This window comes from Pithys albifrons, chromosome 7 (assembly GCF_047495875.1).
Source record: "Pithys albifrons albifrons isolate INPA30051 chromosome 7, PitAlb_v1, whole genome shotgun sequence".
NCBI lineage: Eukaryota > Metazoa > Chordata > Aves > Passeriformes > Thamnophilidae > Pithys > Pithys albifrons.
Window position 1 is genome coordinate 49942323 of NC_092464.1, and position 20402 is coordinate 49962724.

The following is a 20402-nucleotide window of genomic DNA, read 5'->3' on the forward strand; positions in this document are numbered from 1 at the left end:
CTGACCAAAAGAAGGAACTTCCCTTCATTCCTGGTACTGAAGTTGGGTACCTACATTCAGACTGAAAAAATCTGAAAAATTCCCTTTCACTAAACACCTGGTGCATGGAAGCTCAAGGTTTGTATTCATATTGTTCTCAATTTCTGAAATTTTTAATGCAACGTTTAATAATCCCCAACACTCAACAGTGTCCAACACTGTAAACAAATCTTTTAGGTCAGAAATATTTCATGCAATCTTAACACAAGATGTCCCAGCCACATTCATTCAGGAATAATCCATAAAACAGATTTGAAAGTTTCAGCAGATTTTTATGACACCCTCTAGCAATAAAGCTAGAAAACTTTCCAATAATAAACAAAAATATAACTTCATTATTCAAAGTTGAAACACTGAAATTCTAATTTATTTCAGTATTTTCTAAGGTTTTTTTGCAGGCAAAGAATGACTTAAACATATGTAAAATCTAAAAGAAAGTCTTTCCCATTCCTTAAAAGCCACATCAGAAACAACAGAAAAGCAAATAAAACCCAGAGCAAATCTAATTTGTGTTCTCTAAGCAGAAATAAAAGTACATGAAAGATTCCCAGTTTCATTACAAATGAATGTGTCCTTCCATTAATATTGAAAAACCAAGGCCTTTCTGCTGCTTAGATGGTTGTGAACCATCTGCAATGATGATGGCATTGCATTTTACTCTCAATTACATAGCCCAGAACACGACTTCTGCTCAATTAGAAACCTCAGAATTATGAATAGACCAAAATGTTACACAGTTCATGATAATTGAATGAATGCAGTTAATTTTTACTCTAGAGTTTGCCACAGTTAACAGATGTAATGAGGGGGAAAAATAACTCAATCCTCCAAGCCCACACTCAGCTGTAGGAACAGACAGCTCATGTAAGACCTCTGCTCAACATCAATTTCTGTAAACTGCAGAAATGCACTACTTGACTTCCTTAAGCGTGTAGCAGAACAATTCATCAGCATTGAGAAATGGTTTCTGATTCTTAGAGAATGTATCCTTTGAAGCGTGAAATACTTACTGTACAGGATTGCAGATTCAGGATTACAAGTTCATGACAGTGATTTTGGATGTGTTTCAGTGCTTCATCTTCTAACTGCATGTAGTAATTAAATTGGACATAGGAAAAGAAACAAGAAATTAAAAGCACAGCAAAGCAGCCCAAAGAATGTACACATCTTGCAACATTGAACAAAATACTATAACAAAAACAGTATTTTTTAATTCATGGAGATTTCAAAACCCCAAATAAAATTTTATTCCTAAAGGATCACCCAAGCAATTATGTACCTGTGTGCAACCTCTAAGAAATAGAGCTTTTAGTCCACTACACCCTTTCACCAGTGCTTCAATACCATCCTTCGTAATCTGATCACACCAGGAAAGATTCAAATGTTCCAGATTTCTGCAACCCTCACTGGGAGAATTAAAAAAATACATAAAGTTAAATCCAGCCTTCAAATAGTCATAACAGTGGGAAACCCAAATTAAACACACTGTTAGAAATTAATGATAGCCAGTGGACTGTGCCAGGCCTCCACAGAAAAGTCATGAGAAAAGACCACACACAAACAACAGAGTCTACACCCAACAAGTCCCAGATATCGAGGACAGTCAGTGCTGACTCACAGAAGGGTCAGCACCAATTTTTTAAACTTTATTAAATGCTGAACAGCTCTTCAAACACTTTTGTTAAACGCAAAACACTGAAAACTTCTTACCTCAAGCCTTTCAAAGAGCTGTTTGTGATGGCTACACAAGAGGTCAGATCCAGATGTTTCAGCTTGGAACAGAATCTGCTAAGACTGTAACACGTGCTGCAAAACAGCAGACACACTAAAAATACCTTCAGCTACTTCTTTTTCCAAATTTTCCCATCAACCAAAAAACCTCTTTGACTTACCTGTCAGTGATCTTTGTGCAGCCGTTTAGGTTTAAGTGTTCGATGTTCCTGCAGTTCTGTGCAAAGGTCCTGAAACAGCAAATTCATCAAATGTCACGAGTGGTAACAGAGTCACCAGAGCGCGCTCTGTCCCTCCACCTCAGTCAAAACCCTTCATCTTTAGCCACAGAGCAATTACAAAGTATTCCCCATTTGTCTTAGTGGTTGCTTTTTCCTTTTCCTACTACAAGGTTCTGTCTTAAATGCTCTTTCTCCCTCACACACCACTTGGGCAAGGTGGTTATTTCTGTCATATATACACCAGAACTGCTATGCCTCAAATGTCATAACTAAAAACAAGAAGGGCATAAACAGAGAGGTTTAAGTATCAGAAGAGTTAAACATTAAGCTTCTGAGGAGAGTTTTTGCACGTCTCATTACTGAAGCCTTGGCACATCTTATTAAGGAACTTGTTCCCACAGCAAATGGAAAGGGACACACCTGGTGCAATACAAAAGTGGGACCTGAGCCTATTGGGCTACTAGTGGAAAGCCCTGGGGGCTGCAAATTGCTTACTTATTATTTTAATAATTAAAATGCATCAGTGTGCACTCCTGGCTATGAACTTTAAGGATAATTGGATCTATTATACTGCTGAGAGCCCATACGTACTAATTACCCTGAAGAAATACATAAACTTTCTTTTCATCTCTGCAGAGTAATATTTACAGCTGTGTTGCATTTCAGAACACTATTTTTATGCCCATGTTTCCGTCAACTGCATGGATTTTATTGGCAGGGGCGGAGGAAACACAGGGAAACAGTTTTGTCTGGAGGGTTGGCCCAGTTAACAGATATGAGTACACACTTAGATGGTAACATTCCCTGCCTCTCCAGAGTGGTTTGAAAACAGTGGGGAAAAAACCAGCAAGCAGTTAGACTGGTTTCCACCTGAATTATCAAAACAGCCACTCCAAAACTAATCACAGAATCATAGAATGGATTGGGTTGGAGAAGACCTCTGAGATCATCAAGTCCAACCCTTGTTCCAACTCCAGTCCCTTTACCAGATCATGGCACTCAGTGCCACGGCCAAGCTCAGTTTAAAAAACCTCCAGGGATGGGGAATCCACCCCCTCTCTGGGCAGCCCATTCCAATGCCTGATTACTCTCTCTGCAAAGAATTGTTTTCTGAACTGCAATTTCCCCTGGCAGAGCTTGAGCCCGTGCCCCCTTGTCCTATTGCTGAGTGCCTGGGAGAAGAGACCAACCCCCACCTGGCCAGAACTTCCCTTCAGGCAGTTCTAGACAGTGCTGAGGTCACCTCTGAGCCTCCTCTTCTCCAGGCTAAACACCCCCAGCTCCCTCAGTCTCTCCCCACAGCACTTGTGCTCCAGTCCCTTCTCCAGCCTCGTTGCTCTTCTCTGGCCCCACTCCAGCCCCTCAATCTCTTTCCTGAACTGAGGGGCCCAGAACTGAACACAACACTCAAGGTGTGTCCTCACCAATGCAATGCATGTACTGGAGGGAGATTTACAACCTGACACTCTTTGAATTACTTGGAAGGATGTTACATTTGGGAGGAACAGCAACATTTTTTGAGCCCGAAAGCAGTTGTGGTTTAGGGACTCTTCAGCTGAAGACAGAATCTCTTCATTTAAACACTCAGAGAAATATCCAGAGGAACCTGGCTAAACAGTTTGCATTAGAAAAAGCTTATACACATTCCAACAACCCTGTGGGAACAAACTGCACAGTTCAAGTTATAAACTGTGTAAATAGAAGGGTCACTGTCACTACTTAGAGTCTCCCAAGATGCTCCTGTTACCTGCCTGTTCTTATATTAGAGCAAGAAGAGAATTCCAGGCCTTTCCCATTTTTCTAGGCACTTAATTCTTTAGGGTCACCTCTTGTCCAGACTAGATGATAAACTATAAAATTACCACTAATTTTGAACCTCTGACTACTGCCAGACATGAGAATATAGTCTGAAAACATTTTAAATGGAGAATTATCAACAAAATCCTAATGAAAGAAAAAGACGCATTTCTGAGAAGCACAGCTCTCATTATTTAGTTCATTTCCAGAAAATAACAGTAGCTACATTTTCATCTGAAAGTGGTATCTCATTTAGTCATTACTGAGGTAGTCAGTACTTACTTAAGTATCCCATTTTGCTCATCACTCAGTACTCAGCAATACAGACAAATGTAACAGTAATTGCTTTTGTTCTGGACATTGGGAAACAAGTCATGTCTCCATCCAGGATTTTACTTACTTTAAAGAGGAGTCTCCAACACCAAGACATCCTCTCAGACTAAGCTGTCTCAGGAACCCACCACACCTTTTCGATATATTTTCCACAACTCGACCCTTCAATCAAATAAAAGGAAGATTTTGTTGAGTTTTATTCTGACATTACATTCTCACCAAATAAAAAATGCTGGGAGTTAAGACCAGTCCCAGCTACCCCACCAGAAACTGCATCTCTTGGAACTTCTTTTGCCCCTTTAAGAAAAACCAGTTACCTGTTGAGAATCTCCACCCACAATTTTACTGAAAAAGTGAAATGTTTCTTACATTTGATTGTTCTTCTCTAATACTTAAGTCCTGGCTACCACTGGGTGAAAATATTTTCTTATCAGAGCTTGTTTCTTAATTCATAAGTAACAATGCTTATCTTATCTCTCAGAAGAATTTACACCAAAACAAACAAACTGAAAATTATGTATTTTTTAAAGCTTTCTGATTAATCAGAATTATTTCTCAGCTGAGGCCAAATACCTTTACTGTAAAGATAAATTCTTAAATTAATAACATAGAATGCAAGTTCAAATCCAAACCCTAATGAATTATTCAAAGAAAACAGAAAGAAATAACGAGATAAAGAAATAAATGGGTTTGGAAAAACTTAAGTATGTAACCCCCCCCAACAAACAGCACATTAAAGAAGACAACTTTAGTGCATCCAAATGCACTCAGCTCTTTGAATAATTCCATCACTCTAAACATTAGTTCTTCAATTTACCCCAGCTTACAATTGGTTCTGCATACCGAGAAATCCTAAGGAACATTTAACTTCAAGAAGATCTTCACACATCTTTGATAGAAAAAGAAACATCTTTTATAGGTCTTCTTCCCCCCCCACTACATTCTCTGCCACTTGAGGTCTTAAATATGGAAAATTTCACAAACCTTAACTTTTCATTATTCTATATTCTCAGATCAAACATTAATTGAAAAATCAACAAACAATGATCAGCTGAGCAAAAAGTTGCCCAATACAATCAGCAGCTTTTACTTGTCCTAAATCTATAGAAAAAAAAAGTAAAACAGAAGAAAAAATTGAGTTCTTAGACACCAAATATGAAACTGTATCTCGTTTAAGAACTACTTTGTGTAATAACTGTTGGTTAAACACACCCTTCTGAGTAAATTTATGAGGTTTATATTACAAATGTACTTAAATGTAATATACCAAAGTAACTGAATTGTTCCAAACCACAATAGCATTTTATAGCAAAAGAGGATCATGACTTAATTTCATCACTTCTCCTTTGAATCCCACACTGCAAATACAGCATTTCAAAGGGCAACACCACCAGGTAAAATATAAGATAAACATATTGAAAACTTTAAAATACTTTACTGTGTTCCTAAACACCAGAAAAATTTCAAACATAGAAAAGGCTTATGAACAGAAGGACCACAGACCTGTTGGGTTTTACTTTATTTCTTAGCAAATATGAAACACAAGCTTTTTTACAGGCAATTGAAAAGATGATATTAAAGCTCCAAGTCTCCTCTGACACATTTAGATTGAGGCATATGCCAGAATCTTTCTCCTACCTCTGCAAGGTCCTCTTGTTTAACATGAGCAGAGCAGAGGAGTTGGCAATAACATTTTAAAAGAGCATTGAAAAAAAATTTATCCTCTATATTACTTTAAAGCTTTAGGAACAGTTTGTACCATGGTTAGCAAAATACAGCAAATGAAACACATCTGGATTTTATTCATGCAACTGAGAAGCTAAAACAAAATTCAGAAGCAAATCTATTATTATAGTCTAAATTTAATTTGCATCATCAAATAATAAACCAGTTCAGATTTAATTACAGAATTGTTGTTCCCCATAGATTTTTGTCTTCATTTTCAGATGTCATATTTTATTTTGTGATAGCATTGATGCAGACATGTTTTTCTTAGGGAAGACAAGTCTGCCCTAATCATTTCATTCTATACTGGAAAGGACTTTTAATCCACATGTCCCTGCATTTCATGCAAGGCTCAAACCTTATACAACAAATGGTCATAAAACAGTAATCAAATACACACCAAATCAATTCCAGGCAACTCAGTGGTAAGAAAAGTTGTTCAGCATTTTAGTGCTTCAGTCTCCAGATCCTACAGCCCAGTGTCCAGGAGAGCTTTCAGCACTAGATGGCCCTCTCACTTGGGCCAGCAGGAACATTCTCCTCTGGACTGTAAAAGGGATTCCAAGGATCTCACTCCATGCAGAGGCACCACTTACACATTTCCCTTCTGGAAAGGGGCAGGTTGGAATTCTTAGAGCTCTGTATGTACACGATACATGAAAATTATCTGACACAGAGCTGGCAACCAAAACTGAAACTCATCCAGAGGGAAAAAAAAAAGGCAAATACAGAGTTCTTTTGCATTTGCTCCTTCACAGTACTATTATCCTGAACTTGCCTTTAAAATGTGTGACTGCAAGCACAGTCTGTGGGATACTCCAGGTGGACTGTGCTCTTAAACACCTCCATAGGAATGAAAACACTCAAAGACACTCACCTCTATATCTGTTTGAAAGTTAAAGAGGTCTATTCTTTGCCAGTTGCTTCCATCCAGAGCTAAAACATTCCATGCCTGCAGAAAACAAACACAGCTTATTTATTACCTCCCATGCCTGTTCCCTTCATTTTTCTCCCAGTAATTCAGGTATTACAAATTAGACCATTTCAGGCAGGTAATAGGGAGAGAGAACAGAAAATAAGATTTCCAGAAGCAGCTGGATTTTTTTTTTAATTGTAGATACTGGTAGTTATACAGTATGAACTAGTTAGAATTTGTGAAAACTAATCTCAAATCTCATAAATGGATTACAATTCAAAGGTTAATTTGTGGCTATAAAACATGCAGGAAAATAAAATATTAAATGTCAAGTAAGTACACAGAAAGATTTAACCCTCCATTTTTGAAAAAGCTTTTGTAAATTTGTCTAATAGGTTATTTTGCTAGATCTATATGGAAAAAAGTAGCTGGGGATGAGATTCCTTTCAATAAAACCACAGTTCCTCAACCTCACTAGTTACTATTCTGAGCAAACAGAGAAAACTTTCAGAAAACTGCTGACTTTCCACTCTTAGGACCAGGCCCTTCCTCTGCATGTGCTGAGTTACATGCAGGGCTTGGAGAATTCGTCCTTCACTGGGGCAGCAAGAGTTGGTCAAAGTAAAACACAACAAAAAAGCCAGAGAAACACAAATATGTGCAGAAAATCAGAAAAAAAACCCCCACATCCAACTGACAGGTGCTTCTGAGAGAGAAATACTGTTTATTTAATCACTTTGGTTTTCTTATGCAGCTTTGTGGGCTTCAGCTGGAACCTGATGTTGCAGGACTCCCAAAACTTTCTGAAGTTGGAGGCCAGGGTGATGTGGGGATAGTTGTACACTTAATCACACATTAAAACAAATAGCAAACAAAAAACAATTAAACCCAAAACAAAACCAAACCCAAGTGTAATTAAGTGAAGGAAAGAAAGCATGAAATAAAGTTCATTCACGTTGTATAATAACACAGTTCTTTGTACACTCTGGATGTAGAAACAGAATATTCATTTTATTGCAAGAAAAAATGAAGACAAGGTAAAACACAAAAGCTTTTTCTAATATCTTGTGTGTGCCTTTTTCCTCCATTAGTAGTTCATCTACTTAACGCCTTTTCTACTTGGCAAAAAAATGCTGGATGTATTCTCAGACACATGGTGCACATTAACCAAACTACGTGGAATTTTAGGCAGAAAAAGAGTGAGAAAGAGTGTTATGCAGCCACTGCTTTATAAAAAGCAAATGCCACCATCCCAAACTGGGCTTAATCCTTTCTCCAGATACAGAGCAAACATGACTGGGTATCTTTTCCACAGCCTTTAGACAGAAGTCCCGTACACAGAAACTGAGGCCAATCTGAATGTAAAACAGGGACCACTGTTAGACTGAGAAGATGACTTTTTTTTTACAGGAAGCAGATTGCAGTAAATCCCATTATTTGGATGGAATTAGGAGAGTAGCATCCCAAAGAACAACAAAACCCCCCAGCAGAAATACATACCTTGGAAACTTGTGCACAGCGACACAAAGTAACTATGTCCAGGAAAGAAAATATTCTAGGAAGAAAGGAAAACAACAACAATTAAAATGTTTAATTATAGATTCAGACTAACACATGAGTTCACAGTTCTGCAGTTCTGTGGAAAGGCACCAGTTACACAAGAAGCAAGTTAAATGCAATGAGTGTGTTACTGAATTATTTTGGTTATTGAGGCAAAGAATAACATCATAGCGATTACCTAAAGGCAGGAAACACCAACGTATTAGAACCCAGCAGGTGCTGCGTCTGAAAATCTATTTTCTGTTCCCTTTCCAAACATGTACGAAGGATAACAAAACACTTTTTCTTCTTTTCAATTCAGAGAAACTCACTTATATGCCTTTAATTGTGCTACAATTAAAGAAACAACTTGCACAAATACAGGTGAAGGTTTCAGAGGCTGGTGAGAAGTAATAAATCAAAAACAATAGTAAATAAATCCAAGTTCTAGAATCTAATACAAAGAATGACAACCCAAATTTCTTAAGGGGTTTCACAGTAACTACCAAGTCTAACACTGTCAGTATATTTTTTTATTTTTTATTTTTTATTTACTCTACAAGAAACAACAACAGTTGGAAATTCACCTTTACTATTCAGACATGGAACCAATTCCTCAGGGCTGTCAACCCTTAACAGTCCACAGAAAGGAATTTTTCACTGTCCAAATAAATTTTACTAAACAGCATTTCCAAACACCAATGACACTGGTTCAGAGGAAGTTCTCAGTGAAAAAGAAATCATTAGCTTAAGCATAAAACTTAGATCCTATTTCAAGATATTTTCCTATTACAGAGAATGAAAGCTTTGAAATAGATGAAGTTGTTACTGCAATTCACTTACAAACTGCTACTTGCTTGCCAATGAAATTTTCAGTCATCAAAACAATAAACAGTAATAAGAACAATTTCATATTATAGTGAGATGTGAACACTGAGGAGCAAACAACAGGTAAGAGATGCTGAATTTAACAAGGTAAAATTCTGGTTACTGTTTTTCAAATGAAAATCTGAAGCTGGAGCTCAAAATGGAGGCTCAAATGGAGGCACTGTGATTTTCAGCTCTGGTTAGAGTAAACAAATGTAATGAAAGTAATTCTTAAGCATAATAACCTGCTGGGCATTTATTACAATCACTTCAGTGGCAGTTTTCCAGTATTTGCTGACACATGAAAATTCTTTCTCTTTTTTACCATACAGTAAAACTTTCTCAAAGCAAACAGAAGGGCAGATGTTCCCAGAAGCTACGAAACAAGAAATCCTGTTGATAACATTTATTTTGGTAGCATCTACTTTGTCATTTGAACATCCTCTTCGAGGCCTGTCCACTTTAAGAAATTTAGCAGCATTTAGTGCACAAAATACACACTTAATGTGCTCAGAAGGATTGCTGGACAGACAAGCACTGAAAAGTGATTTCTGTCTTTTAAGAGGAGCATGAATATCAGTGACCCACCAGGAACCTTCTTCTGAAATCACCTTTCTCCCATCGTGACAGAGGGAGTGGAGATTACACTGGGGAGCTGCAAAAGCTTCTTGGCTTGTAGAAGCTTCCCCATAAAACCTCTGTATGAGCGGAATCTGAGGGTTATCTCAGATTTACAGAAGCACAACAGACAGATTTCTATGCTACTTGTAACAAAGAAAGAACTTGTGATTCAATACTCTTGCCTAAATGAAGAATGTGACACGCCTTAGCAGTGATGTATCCACTTCTACTGAAATAAGGAACAACAGAAGAAACTGCAAGATGTTGAAAAAAGGGTATTTTGTACACCACCACTACCCTGAGTTGTCTGGCACTCTGCCTTTATGTTTCATTGCTTATTGCTGCTAAGACATTAACACTGATGCATGATTTCTGCTAAAGAAAAGGTAAATTGAGATGCAGACCAGATGTATTTATTTTTGCTTCACTCTGTAGCAAGTGACTTTTCAAAAAGTCAAAAACTGAAAATGGTTTGTCTATGTTAAGAGAAGTTGTATTTTAGTAACTGTAAATATTTATGATGCTTTTAGGTTTGGGTGGGGTTTTTTTGTTCCAAAGAAGAAACTTTGCTGCAAGGCAGCCCAAGGTGTCCCCATCCAAACAAAGGACAACAACAGAATCACAGAATCTCAGACTATTCTGAGTTGGAGGGACCCATAATACCATCGAGTCCAACTCTCAAGTCAGTGGCCCACAGAGGGGATTGAACCCATGACCTTGGTGTTACTACAACCAACAGGATGCATTATAAGCAAGCAAAAGCACAGTTATTACCCTTCAATTAAATGGTGCAAAGGGGCAAGAGATTCCAGTAAACACTTTTACAATTCCAGAGAGTCATCTTGCCATTGTGCTTGAAAACACTTTTTCCACACTTATTTATTTCCCCTCTCTAACTCAGCCTTACATGTGCCCCACCAACACACACTCTGCACCTGCCCCAGGAGTTGGACTCGATGATCCTTGTGGGTCCCTTCCAATTCAGAATAGTCTGGAATTCCGTCCAGTTTGGCCTTGGAGACCCTTCAGCATGACCAGGAGCTTCAGAATGAGCCTCAGGCCAAAGGTACAAAGAGCTGTACGAGCTCACAGTCCCTCAACTCCCTCATGGCAAACTTGTACTTGGCTAAAGTCTGACTTGCAGAAAAGGATCTACTTGTTATTTAAAAGCCTTCAAGACATGGAAAATCATCACCTTCCCTGGTAGTTTGTTCCACTGGTTGATCACTCTGTCAAAATATTTCCCTTATTTCCAAGGTGAATGTCTGACTTCCAGCTCTGTGCTGTTTTCTACTTTTCTTCACCAAATTAAAGAGTACTTTAGCAGTTAATACTTTCTCCTCATCAAGTTTAAAAGCTACTTATCATGTCATCTTTAATTCCTGTTTTAACAATCTTTTTACTTCAGTTCCTTAAATCTCCTTTTCTCTGCACTTTTTCAGTATGTTTCTCCAAATACAGACATCAGAAGCATGTGCAGCTTTAAAAATTATTAGTATCAACAAAGCTGTACACAGACATAATTTCATTACTCCCATTTTCAAAGCCATTTCAGGCCACTGTTAACAGAGTTTTTGACACAGCACCAACCGAGGATCCTACAGTATCTTGCCTCTTTCACCATCACACCCTGCTCTGAAGGGCACAGCCCAGACTACAGCTCTTTCTGCAGAATTCTTTAGTCCTGTCCATCTACCCATGTAAAATTAATCTGTAAAATTAATCTTGTTTGAAGACACCCCAATTTACCATGTTATTTGGAATTCCTCAGCAGTGCCATAGGGGTAAACCATTACAGTTCTTTTTGTGTTATCCATAACTTAATTCCCTTAACACTCACTCAATATACTGCACACAGACTGGTAAATTTTAAAATGAAAACATCAAATGTTAAAAGTCAAATGCCTAAGTATAAACATGTAATTTTGGTTGGTAAAGCCAATCCATTGTGTAAATTCAAAGAATGATATTGTCCAGTGATTTATTTTACAGAAAAACCACAACAACTGTCATATTCCTCTCTTTCAATTTTCCATCACAGCCATGGTGAATTTTTCCACATCATATTGAATAGGAGGCTGAGATTTCTCATCATCTCTCTCTTGCCTATTTACCAGTGCTGCAGTCAGGATAGTCTTCTAGTCATCTGGAATTTTCTGGATACCCAAGACTCACCAAAACCCAGCATAAGAGGGGCCACAGACCTTTTTGAGGCATTTTCACTACAACTTAAATGGTCCCACCAAGCAGAAGTGATATCTATAATCTCCATCACCTCCCCATCCATTTCCACATGTGCCTCATTATTCCCCTGTGCTGCAAACAGACTGTCCCATGTCTTTCCAAACGGAGAGGTGGCTGACTCCTAATATTTTGTTTCCCTGCCCAAGGAGCCACAGAAACTGCAAATTCTCACAACGCCAGCACTGCCCAGTGTAGCTCCTACAGACAGAGAATTCACATGGTGCAAGAGTCAAATTGCTTCTCTTCTGCCTTGGTGAGTGAGGCCCTTCCAAATTTGACCACACAATGAATAAGCTTTTGAACCAATGGCCTGGTAATTACTCATTTTAAATATTTTGATACAAAGCTATATGGATTGATAAAAGTGGAGAACACAATGAATAGAATCAGTATCACACACACATACTTATTTCCTGGAATTTTTGGCCCAACTCCCACAGTTTGGTATGACAGAAACACTTGGTAATTTTTTAAAAGATTCACCAATAACGTAAGTTAAGGTTTTGTTTAAGAACTGACTTGTAAATGGAGTTCCATTTCAGAACTTCTATTTTTCCATGTTGTTTAAATTTACAGTGGTTTTGCACACAAAGGATGGTACTGAACTTTATCAAAATGAAAACCAAAGTACTAAGGACGAGAAATGCCTCATGAAGACAGCACATCAACCAGATAATGTGCCCAGCAGATCCTTTCAACTTTACCACACTGCCCCATTGTTACAAAACACGCACACAACAAACCTGTTATGTCTTGTCCATTTTACTCTATGAATTTCTTATTGATTTGTACAATCCCTTGCAATATGGAAGAGTAAAGCCTACACACACGGAAAACTATCACAGAGAGACAAAGTACTGCTTGCACAGGCTTGATTTTCCTCTTTTAGCAGGTGTTTCTCAGAATTTTCAGCAAGAATGCCCAAGTGGCAGGGGAAAAGGGCATCAGCCCCTCTCAGTTCACTACTAATCATGTCTGAACACACACAGTTGCAAAGTCTCATCACCACCACAGAAGCTGCTTTGTCATAGTCAGTAAATACAAAACATATTCACAATTCTTTCTATGTGGAAGGTTTCTCTTCATTCTTTGTCCCCCATTTGACTAAACACCCTGCTGAGGTATGAGGCACTTCACTGGTAAGTGTAGTCCAGCAGTATGTACATGCACAAGAATAAAAATAAGCAGGCAAGAAATCACACAGACAAGCTAAATAATTCATAGCCATAATCAATAAAAGCAGAATCTTTCATGAATAATCAACTATATAAATAAATTTACAGCTATATGATTAAGCTAACAATGCTAATGCTGGTCCAATCCCAAACTTCACCAACTTTGCAGCTACATCCTTGTCCCAGTTACAGCAGCTGGGGCCAGTTTATCACTGTGTGGGTGTGACCAAAACTGTGCATTCCACACCCTGTGTGTGTAATTTCTGATGAACTCATAACAATGGACCACTTGCAGCAGCTGCACAGGGCACACCTGACCCTTCAGGCTACAGGCTGGGTGTTAAAGGACCCAGGGAGACACGGGAATGTTTCTGTCTTCACCTCAGTAACCCAGCCATGGTAACTCCCCTCTGGGGAGGCATCAGCACCTTCACACCCAGCCCGAGGGGCCATGTCTGCTCATGGGCCATCATGGCCTGGTACAACAGGCAGTTGCAACAACGTAAACCACTAAAGATTCCAAAAATATCCCATGACTCACAGAGTTAAATCACCCAGTGTGAAACTCCACACCCTGGGGGGAGGTACTGGGCATTCCAACCTGAACTTGAGTGTATATAATCTTCAGGGTTTGGGACTTCAGGTACCACTCATGGGATCCAGAACCTCAACAGGACTGTGACGGCTACTCTCGACCAGACTGTGACCACCATCCTCACCAACAGGTTTCCTTTCACTCTGCACTCAGGGAACCACATGGGCTCAGCACAGGGGCCAATGAACACCATTCTGTTCCTGCCCCAGGGGGCTGGGTTACACATCTGGTTTTGTGGGTTAAAACCAGTTTTTTCTTTCTATCATTGCATTTATTGCAATCTTTTTAGTAAATTGTAACTCTGACTTTTAATCTCTCTTGAGTTGGGTTCATTTCTCCCACAGGTTCACCTTTAAACCAGCACAGACCAGTATTACCTTATTCAACAAAAATAAAAAATAACACTTGTCCTGGAAATACTACTAGTGAGGTCTATTTAAATCTTAGAGAGTCTGACTATTTTCTATTTTAAAAACTCCACCAGCCTTTAGCTCCTTCTGCCATGCATCCTTTCCAGTCAGATGTCACAAAAGGCTGACCCACACCAATTGCTATATAAAGCACACATCCACTGACTTATCTAATGCTTGACCTTACAGGCCAATTATTAAAACAAATCCCTTTTCACTAGAGAGGAGCTATTTTGTAAAGTGAAGCACTTAAACTAGAAATTCTGTTAGATGCTTCAAAACTTCCCACTCACTTAACCCTGCAGTTTCCAACATGAAACAACTCAGGTCTTTCTCGGCTGATCTGCATTGCAAGTCTTTCAATAACAGACATGGCACCAAAAATATTTATTTACAAGCCAAACCTCCTATTCTTTTGCCAAGAAGCTTATTGCTACAGAACCCTTACATAAGTATTGGCAATTGCAAAATAATAGGACACCTGACATCTATTTTCAGTTGAAACAGAAATCAGCTTTTCCTACAATCAGCTTTGCTGGATTCATTTTGTAGAGGACAGAATCTTTGTGGCCTATACATTACTTGCAAGACAAGTGGATCATATTACTCATTCTTTAAAAAAAAATTACTTAGTTGTAAAGTATGACCACATGTAACACAACATCAACATTTTCAGTACTTAATACTCTCAGTACCTGAAAAAAAATGCCCTTCAAGAAGAACCTGTTCTGTTCAATTTTCCACCCTCAGCTAGCCTGTAATTTCGTAATATAACTTTTATTTTTATGAAGTGATTTTATGAAGTACAAATTTGGCAACTATAACACATCTTACTAAATAAAAGCAATTAAATCTAATGATTATTTCAGAGTGGTTTAACTTGCAGCCCACAGTTCCAATCCCACCTGCTGGCCATTCCAACCATCCTACGGTTTATTTCTAACCACAAGTGAAGAGATTATAATTTGGGCATCAAATAACCAAAATCAACTATGCCCACGCTGCACTAGGTAAAGATGGAGACAATTAACATGATGCACTGGTGATATGGAGCCTGGGGAGGCTCCATAATCCATAAAGGACATGCACTTTGGCCAGGCACTGGAGTAGGAATCAGGAGACCTGGTCCAACCCGTAGCTCTGCTCCTGGCCTGGAGCATGGCCTTGAACAAAAGACTTCTATTCCTGATGTCCTGTGTCTGCATCATGAACACACAGCTAATAAAGCTCCTCTCTCCTTCAAATACTTCATGAATTACAGACATAAAAGGTCTATTTTTATATGTAGTAGTGTTATCTAAACTGTCTAGCATAAATATTTTAAAACATTTTTTAAAAATTATAAAAAGTAGAATATCTTTTGATTGCCTTTTTATTTTGATAGCACTTTTCATGTAGAAATGAGGAAGAACAATATTTCACTCCTGCTCCCAAAGTTCCATATCAAAAGCAGACTTCATTGTATCACCAATACTTCTGAACATTTAGTTCTGATAACTAACAAATTAAGAGACCAAGCTTAAACAAAATTCCAGTTTCAAGGTAAATAAAGCTCTAAATTGGATTAAATCTTCATTAAATAAGAGATTCTGAAGGGAGGCTTAACAGAAAAGAAAAACAATACGACACCAAATAAATGGTAATGTAAGTCAGTGCTGTATCCCCTTCAGCTGTTACTCCTGCTCCAAATGCTTATTTACTGTAGTTTGTTCCAGTGTGACTAATCCTTCGTCACAACCATGTTCTTACTGGAGATAATACCTGTACTTGGACCAAGTAATGCTGAACCACTCCATTGGCAAGGAAGTCCCAACTGTTCAAGGAGAGACATTAAAGGAAGTATTTTGTTTTGAAAATTCACAAATCTTATTCAGCACCTTGACACAAAAAGAACACTCTTCTATTCCCAGATCTCCTCTTCTTCATTAACACAGTATACAAGAGCACCAGTGTGCAATTTTCTGCTCCTGCTCCTCAAGTCTCTCACATGGAATTCCTCTCTTACAGGAATTCCATCTGAAATATCTCTGCCCAAAAGATTCAATTTTAAGTTTACTCCTGCAGTTGTTTCTGAACAAACCCAAATCACTTAAACACACTAAACAGAGGATGACAGTTACCTACTCCAATTTCAAAAGGCCAAACTGAATTGTTCACATAATCATTTGCAAATGTTTAGCATCTCACACAAAGAAGCCAGAAAATGTGCTCAAAGTGCCGACTGGTGAGGCAAAGAACTGCAGAATATAAACTTGCATCTGGAATTGATCTTGGTAAGAATTTCATAAGCAGACAAACAATACATGTAGCAGTGTGAAAAAAAAGGTCAACATGAGACCTTTTCCACATTCTGAAGGGGGTATGCTGACCACCAAGCCATTGATTGAGTCTTTAGTTTCCTCAGACACAGCTCAAGTTCTGCCCTGAAATCAAAGTAAAGCACTGGAAAGTTTTAAAACTCATTCCATCGCCAGAAAAACGTAAATTTTTCTAACGAAAGCCTCTTAATCAGAAAATTGCAACTTGTTGCATTCCCAGTGTATATTTGAAGTTAGATACACTTCTTTAAGGCTGAAGGTACAGAAAAACATCAGGTAGATCATGTTAAAACAAGTAAAAATAGTATCAGTATTGTGATACTATTTTTTCAATTGCTGCCACAGCCCATAAGGATTCTGAAAGCACTCAGTAAGTTTTAACGGTTCTAAAATAATGGTAATTCTGTTGTTTCCCTGGCTAAAGATCAACATATTTAAGTAACTGTCAAAGGCTTTCTCTTGTTCCTGACCTGTGCCTGCGGCTCATTCGGATCACTTGCTCCGCTGATTTTCTGATCTCTGTTTCAGAGGAAAGAATCAGTGGAAATGAATATGTGACTCCACAGAAGCAAGTCGGGCTTGGCTATTACTCTGCTTGTTTCCTGCCAATGGAAGTCTCCATATTTCTAGTTAACAAACAGCCAAGGGAGTTTTCTATACTGAGTAGTGTGAATTAGCACTTCCCTGTACTAATTCTTTAGACAAATGTATTTCAGTCACGCTAAAGCAAAAGACTTACTTAATAAAAATTACTTGTACAAAGCACTACTAGAATTTGCTTTAAAAATCCCACAGATTTGCTTAAACACACAGATGTTTTACTTTCATAAGCAACTTATATACAATCAATATTGTTCAAAATCTCCATGAATATAGCTTATGTACTTGTATCAATTTCGCTGCCAGTAATTCTAAATAGTTACATTGTAATTGCTTGGCAGACCTGCCATAGAGGACTTTGAAGACATGCAAACCAGGCTAAAATCAAAATAAAAGATTGCATGTGTGTTATAAAACTGGAATGTTTCCCTGAGATTGTCAAACATGGACGGCAGCCTCAGCTGCTAAGGGTGAAATATATCCCTCTTTAATTATACAAATCCTTGAAGTGTGGAAAGTGAATCAATGTCAGAGATGATTTATTTTCTTTCCCCCTTCAAAACACATCTATTGTCTGTCTGCTTACAAAATTCTTACCAACTAAGAACTGCTCCAGACAGAAGTTTATGTTTTCATTTTTTTCAGAAAAAGTCACAAATTAGACACCCCCCTTTCTCCACTCCTGCTGTTCTACCTACCTAAAAACACAACTGGCCTCTCCAAACAACGGTCTTCTTCAAAACCACCACTGTCCATGTTAGTCAGATATCCTCTTCCTTCTCTGCCCAGTTTTCTGGGGCTGCTTGAGGAGGAACAAATAATCTCTGGTTTCTTATCCTTTAAAATGAGTTTCTTGCCTGAGAAGTTGAGGGTCTCAGCCATTTACTTACAAGCACAGTGAAAACTCTGCAGAAAATGTGCAAGAGAAATGGCACTGCCTTGAAAACCTTCCAATCTCATTCTGGTTGTTAGAGCAATAATAATAATGAGTAGGAACTCCAGTATAAGACCAAGGCCTTACTTTGGTCAACTTTAGAGTATGCAACTCTAACAACAAAAGAATAAATTTTAGAGTGGTAGTACTTCTTAAGTCTACCATCAGAAAAAAGTTTCTAATTTTTAGAGAAAAAATTGAATTGTTATATCCAGATTACTTAAGTTCAATTACTTGACGAAAATGAGAGCAAGACCAATTCTCGCAATAGAAGAAACTGTGTTTACATTTAATTTCCTGATATTTGCAACAAGTTATTAACCACTCTGTTTCCACAGGTCTAATATTACAAGGTTTTTTAAAAAGGTTGTAGTGCTTTCTAACAGTTTTCACACATATCTGATACAATTAAAACAACAACTAAATGCATTTGAAGACACTTTCAACAGCATTTCCTATCCAGTTCCAGCACCATGAGCAAAATGTTTCCGCTGCAACTGGTTTACTCTCCTTTTAATTAAAAGGTAGACTGCTTAGTAAATAAAGGAAAAATAATTAGAATATTAATTACTTTCAGTGCAGCAATATTTAATCTCTCCTGTCATAACCACAGGGCAAGACTATTTTAAAACATGTTGCAGCATGAGCATAAACTGGTTTAGTTTGAAAGACGCTCAGACTCAGTCCAGCCAAAGCCTTTACGTGCAGACACATAAAACAAATTCCCCACTGATAAATCTTTAGACAGCCAGGCCTGTGCCCTGACATTTCCCAAAGCAGGGATGAGAGCTCAGACTTATGTCCCATCTTAACACTCTCTCACACATGCTCTGCCACTGACCTTGTGGGTTCACCTCTGCAGCAGCACAACTTCTAAAGGAGGTTTACAGGGCACCTCTCCCACCCATCCCCCTCCTCTCCATTCCAAAACCTTGATGGTCAGCACAAAATTGTGGGTAAAATGAAATGCACTTCATTTCTCTCTGGCACAGCAGATCGAGTCCCAGCATTCAGCAGATCATCATGATCTTTAAGGAGAAAGCTGACTGTCCCAGCTCAGCTTCTCAGATCATCAACTCCTCTGCCTGCAGCTGCAATGCCACTTTAGTAAATCACTGTGCAATTTCAGAAAGGACACAGAAGCACAAGAAATAGATGGCTGGCTGCATCAGTTCTGTGTATGCTTGGCCTGGAATATTTCATTTTGTCATTCCAGCCCCAGGAAGGCTTTGAACCATGCAGAAAGCTTCTTTAGACGCTGCACAACAGTGAGTGTAGTAGCAGGGACCAGCTGAACCAACTCCTCAGTGCTCAAATCCATGGTAAGCCTATACATCCTCTAAGTTGCTTTGCAAGAAGTTGTGTTGAACACAAAAACTAACAGCCAAGCCACTGGTACTGTCCAATTAACTGGACACATTGGGCTTTTTTTTCCTGCTGAGTTCTTTAAAATCACAAAAGGGATAGGTTGGAAGGGACCACCTGCCCAATATCCCTGCTCCAGCTGGTCCATCCCAGAGCACATGGCACAGCATTGAGTCCAGACAGTTCTTGAAGATCTCCACTGACAGAGACTCCAAAGCCTCTCTGGGCAACCTGTTCCAGTGTACAATCACTCACACAGTAAAGAAGTTCTTCCTCACATCCAGGTGGAACTTCCCATGCATTGGTTTCTGCCCACTGACTCCTGTCCTATTGCTTGGCACCAACAAGAGCCTGGCTCCATCCCTTTACACCCTCCCTTCAGATACTTATTGATGGGGGCCCCTCTCAGTCATCTCTTCTTGAGGCCAAACAGGCCCAGCAGTCTCAGCCGTCTCTCATAAGAGATGTTTCAGTCTCTCAAACCTTTTCTTGCCCTCTGCTGTGCCCACTGCAGGAGCTCCACATCTCTCTTGTTCTGGGGAGCCCAGAACTGGACACAGCACTCCAGATGTGCCTTCCCAGGGCTGGGCAGAGGTGCAGGATCACCCCCCTTCACCTCCTGGCAATGTTCTTCCTAAGGCATACCGGGATACCATTGTCCTTGGCCACAAGGGCACACTGTTGGCTCATGGACAGCTGATTGTCCACCAGGACCCCCAGTCCTTCTCCATGGACATGCTTTCCAGCAGGTTGTCTCCCAGTCTGCACTGGCCTATGGAGTTATTCCTGCCCAGGTGCAGGACCCTGCATTTGCCTTTGTTGAACCTCAGAAAATGCCCTGTACAATAAGCTTTCTCAGTGAAAAATTAGCTACTCTCTATATAACATTTTAAAGAACTTACCAAATTGGGTGTTGCAAGACACAGTTCCAGAAACTGACACCTAAAATTTAAACGCAGGAATTCTCACAGC

The 20402-nt window shown here is 39.0% G+C and overlaps 1 protein-coding gene across 1 annotated transcript in view; it reads right to left on the reverse strand.

The window, feature by feature from the left end:
* FBXL2 (F-box and leucine rich repeat protein 2) overlaps window positions 1–20402 on the reverse strand; it is a 52893-nt gene that overhangs the window by 14413 nt on the left and 18078 nt on the right. Inside the window, exons 3-9 of the mRNA XM_071561532.1 lie at window positions 8263–8317; window positions 6724–6798; window positions 4189–4283; window positions 1932–2000; window positions 1750–1845; window positions 1319–1445; window positions 1050–1124 (exon numbers count right to left, since the gene is read on the reverse strand). Coding sequence (XP_071417633.1) covers window positions 1050–1124; window positions 1319–1445; window positions 1750–1845; window positions 1932–2000; window positions 4189–4283; window positions 6724–6798; window positions 8263–8317 — 592 coding nt within the window. The remainder of the gene's footprint in view (window positions 1–1049; window positions 1125–1318; window positions 1446–1749; window positions 1846–1931; window positions 2001–4188; window positions 4284–6723; window positions 6799–8262; window positions 8318–20402) is intronic.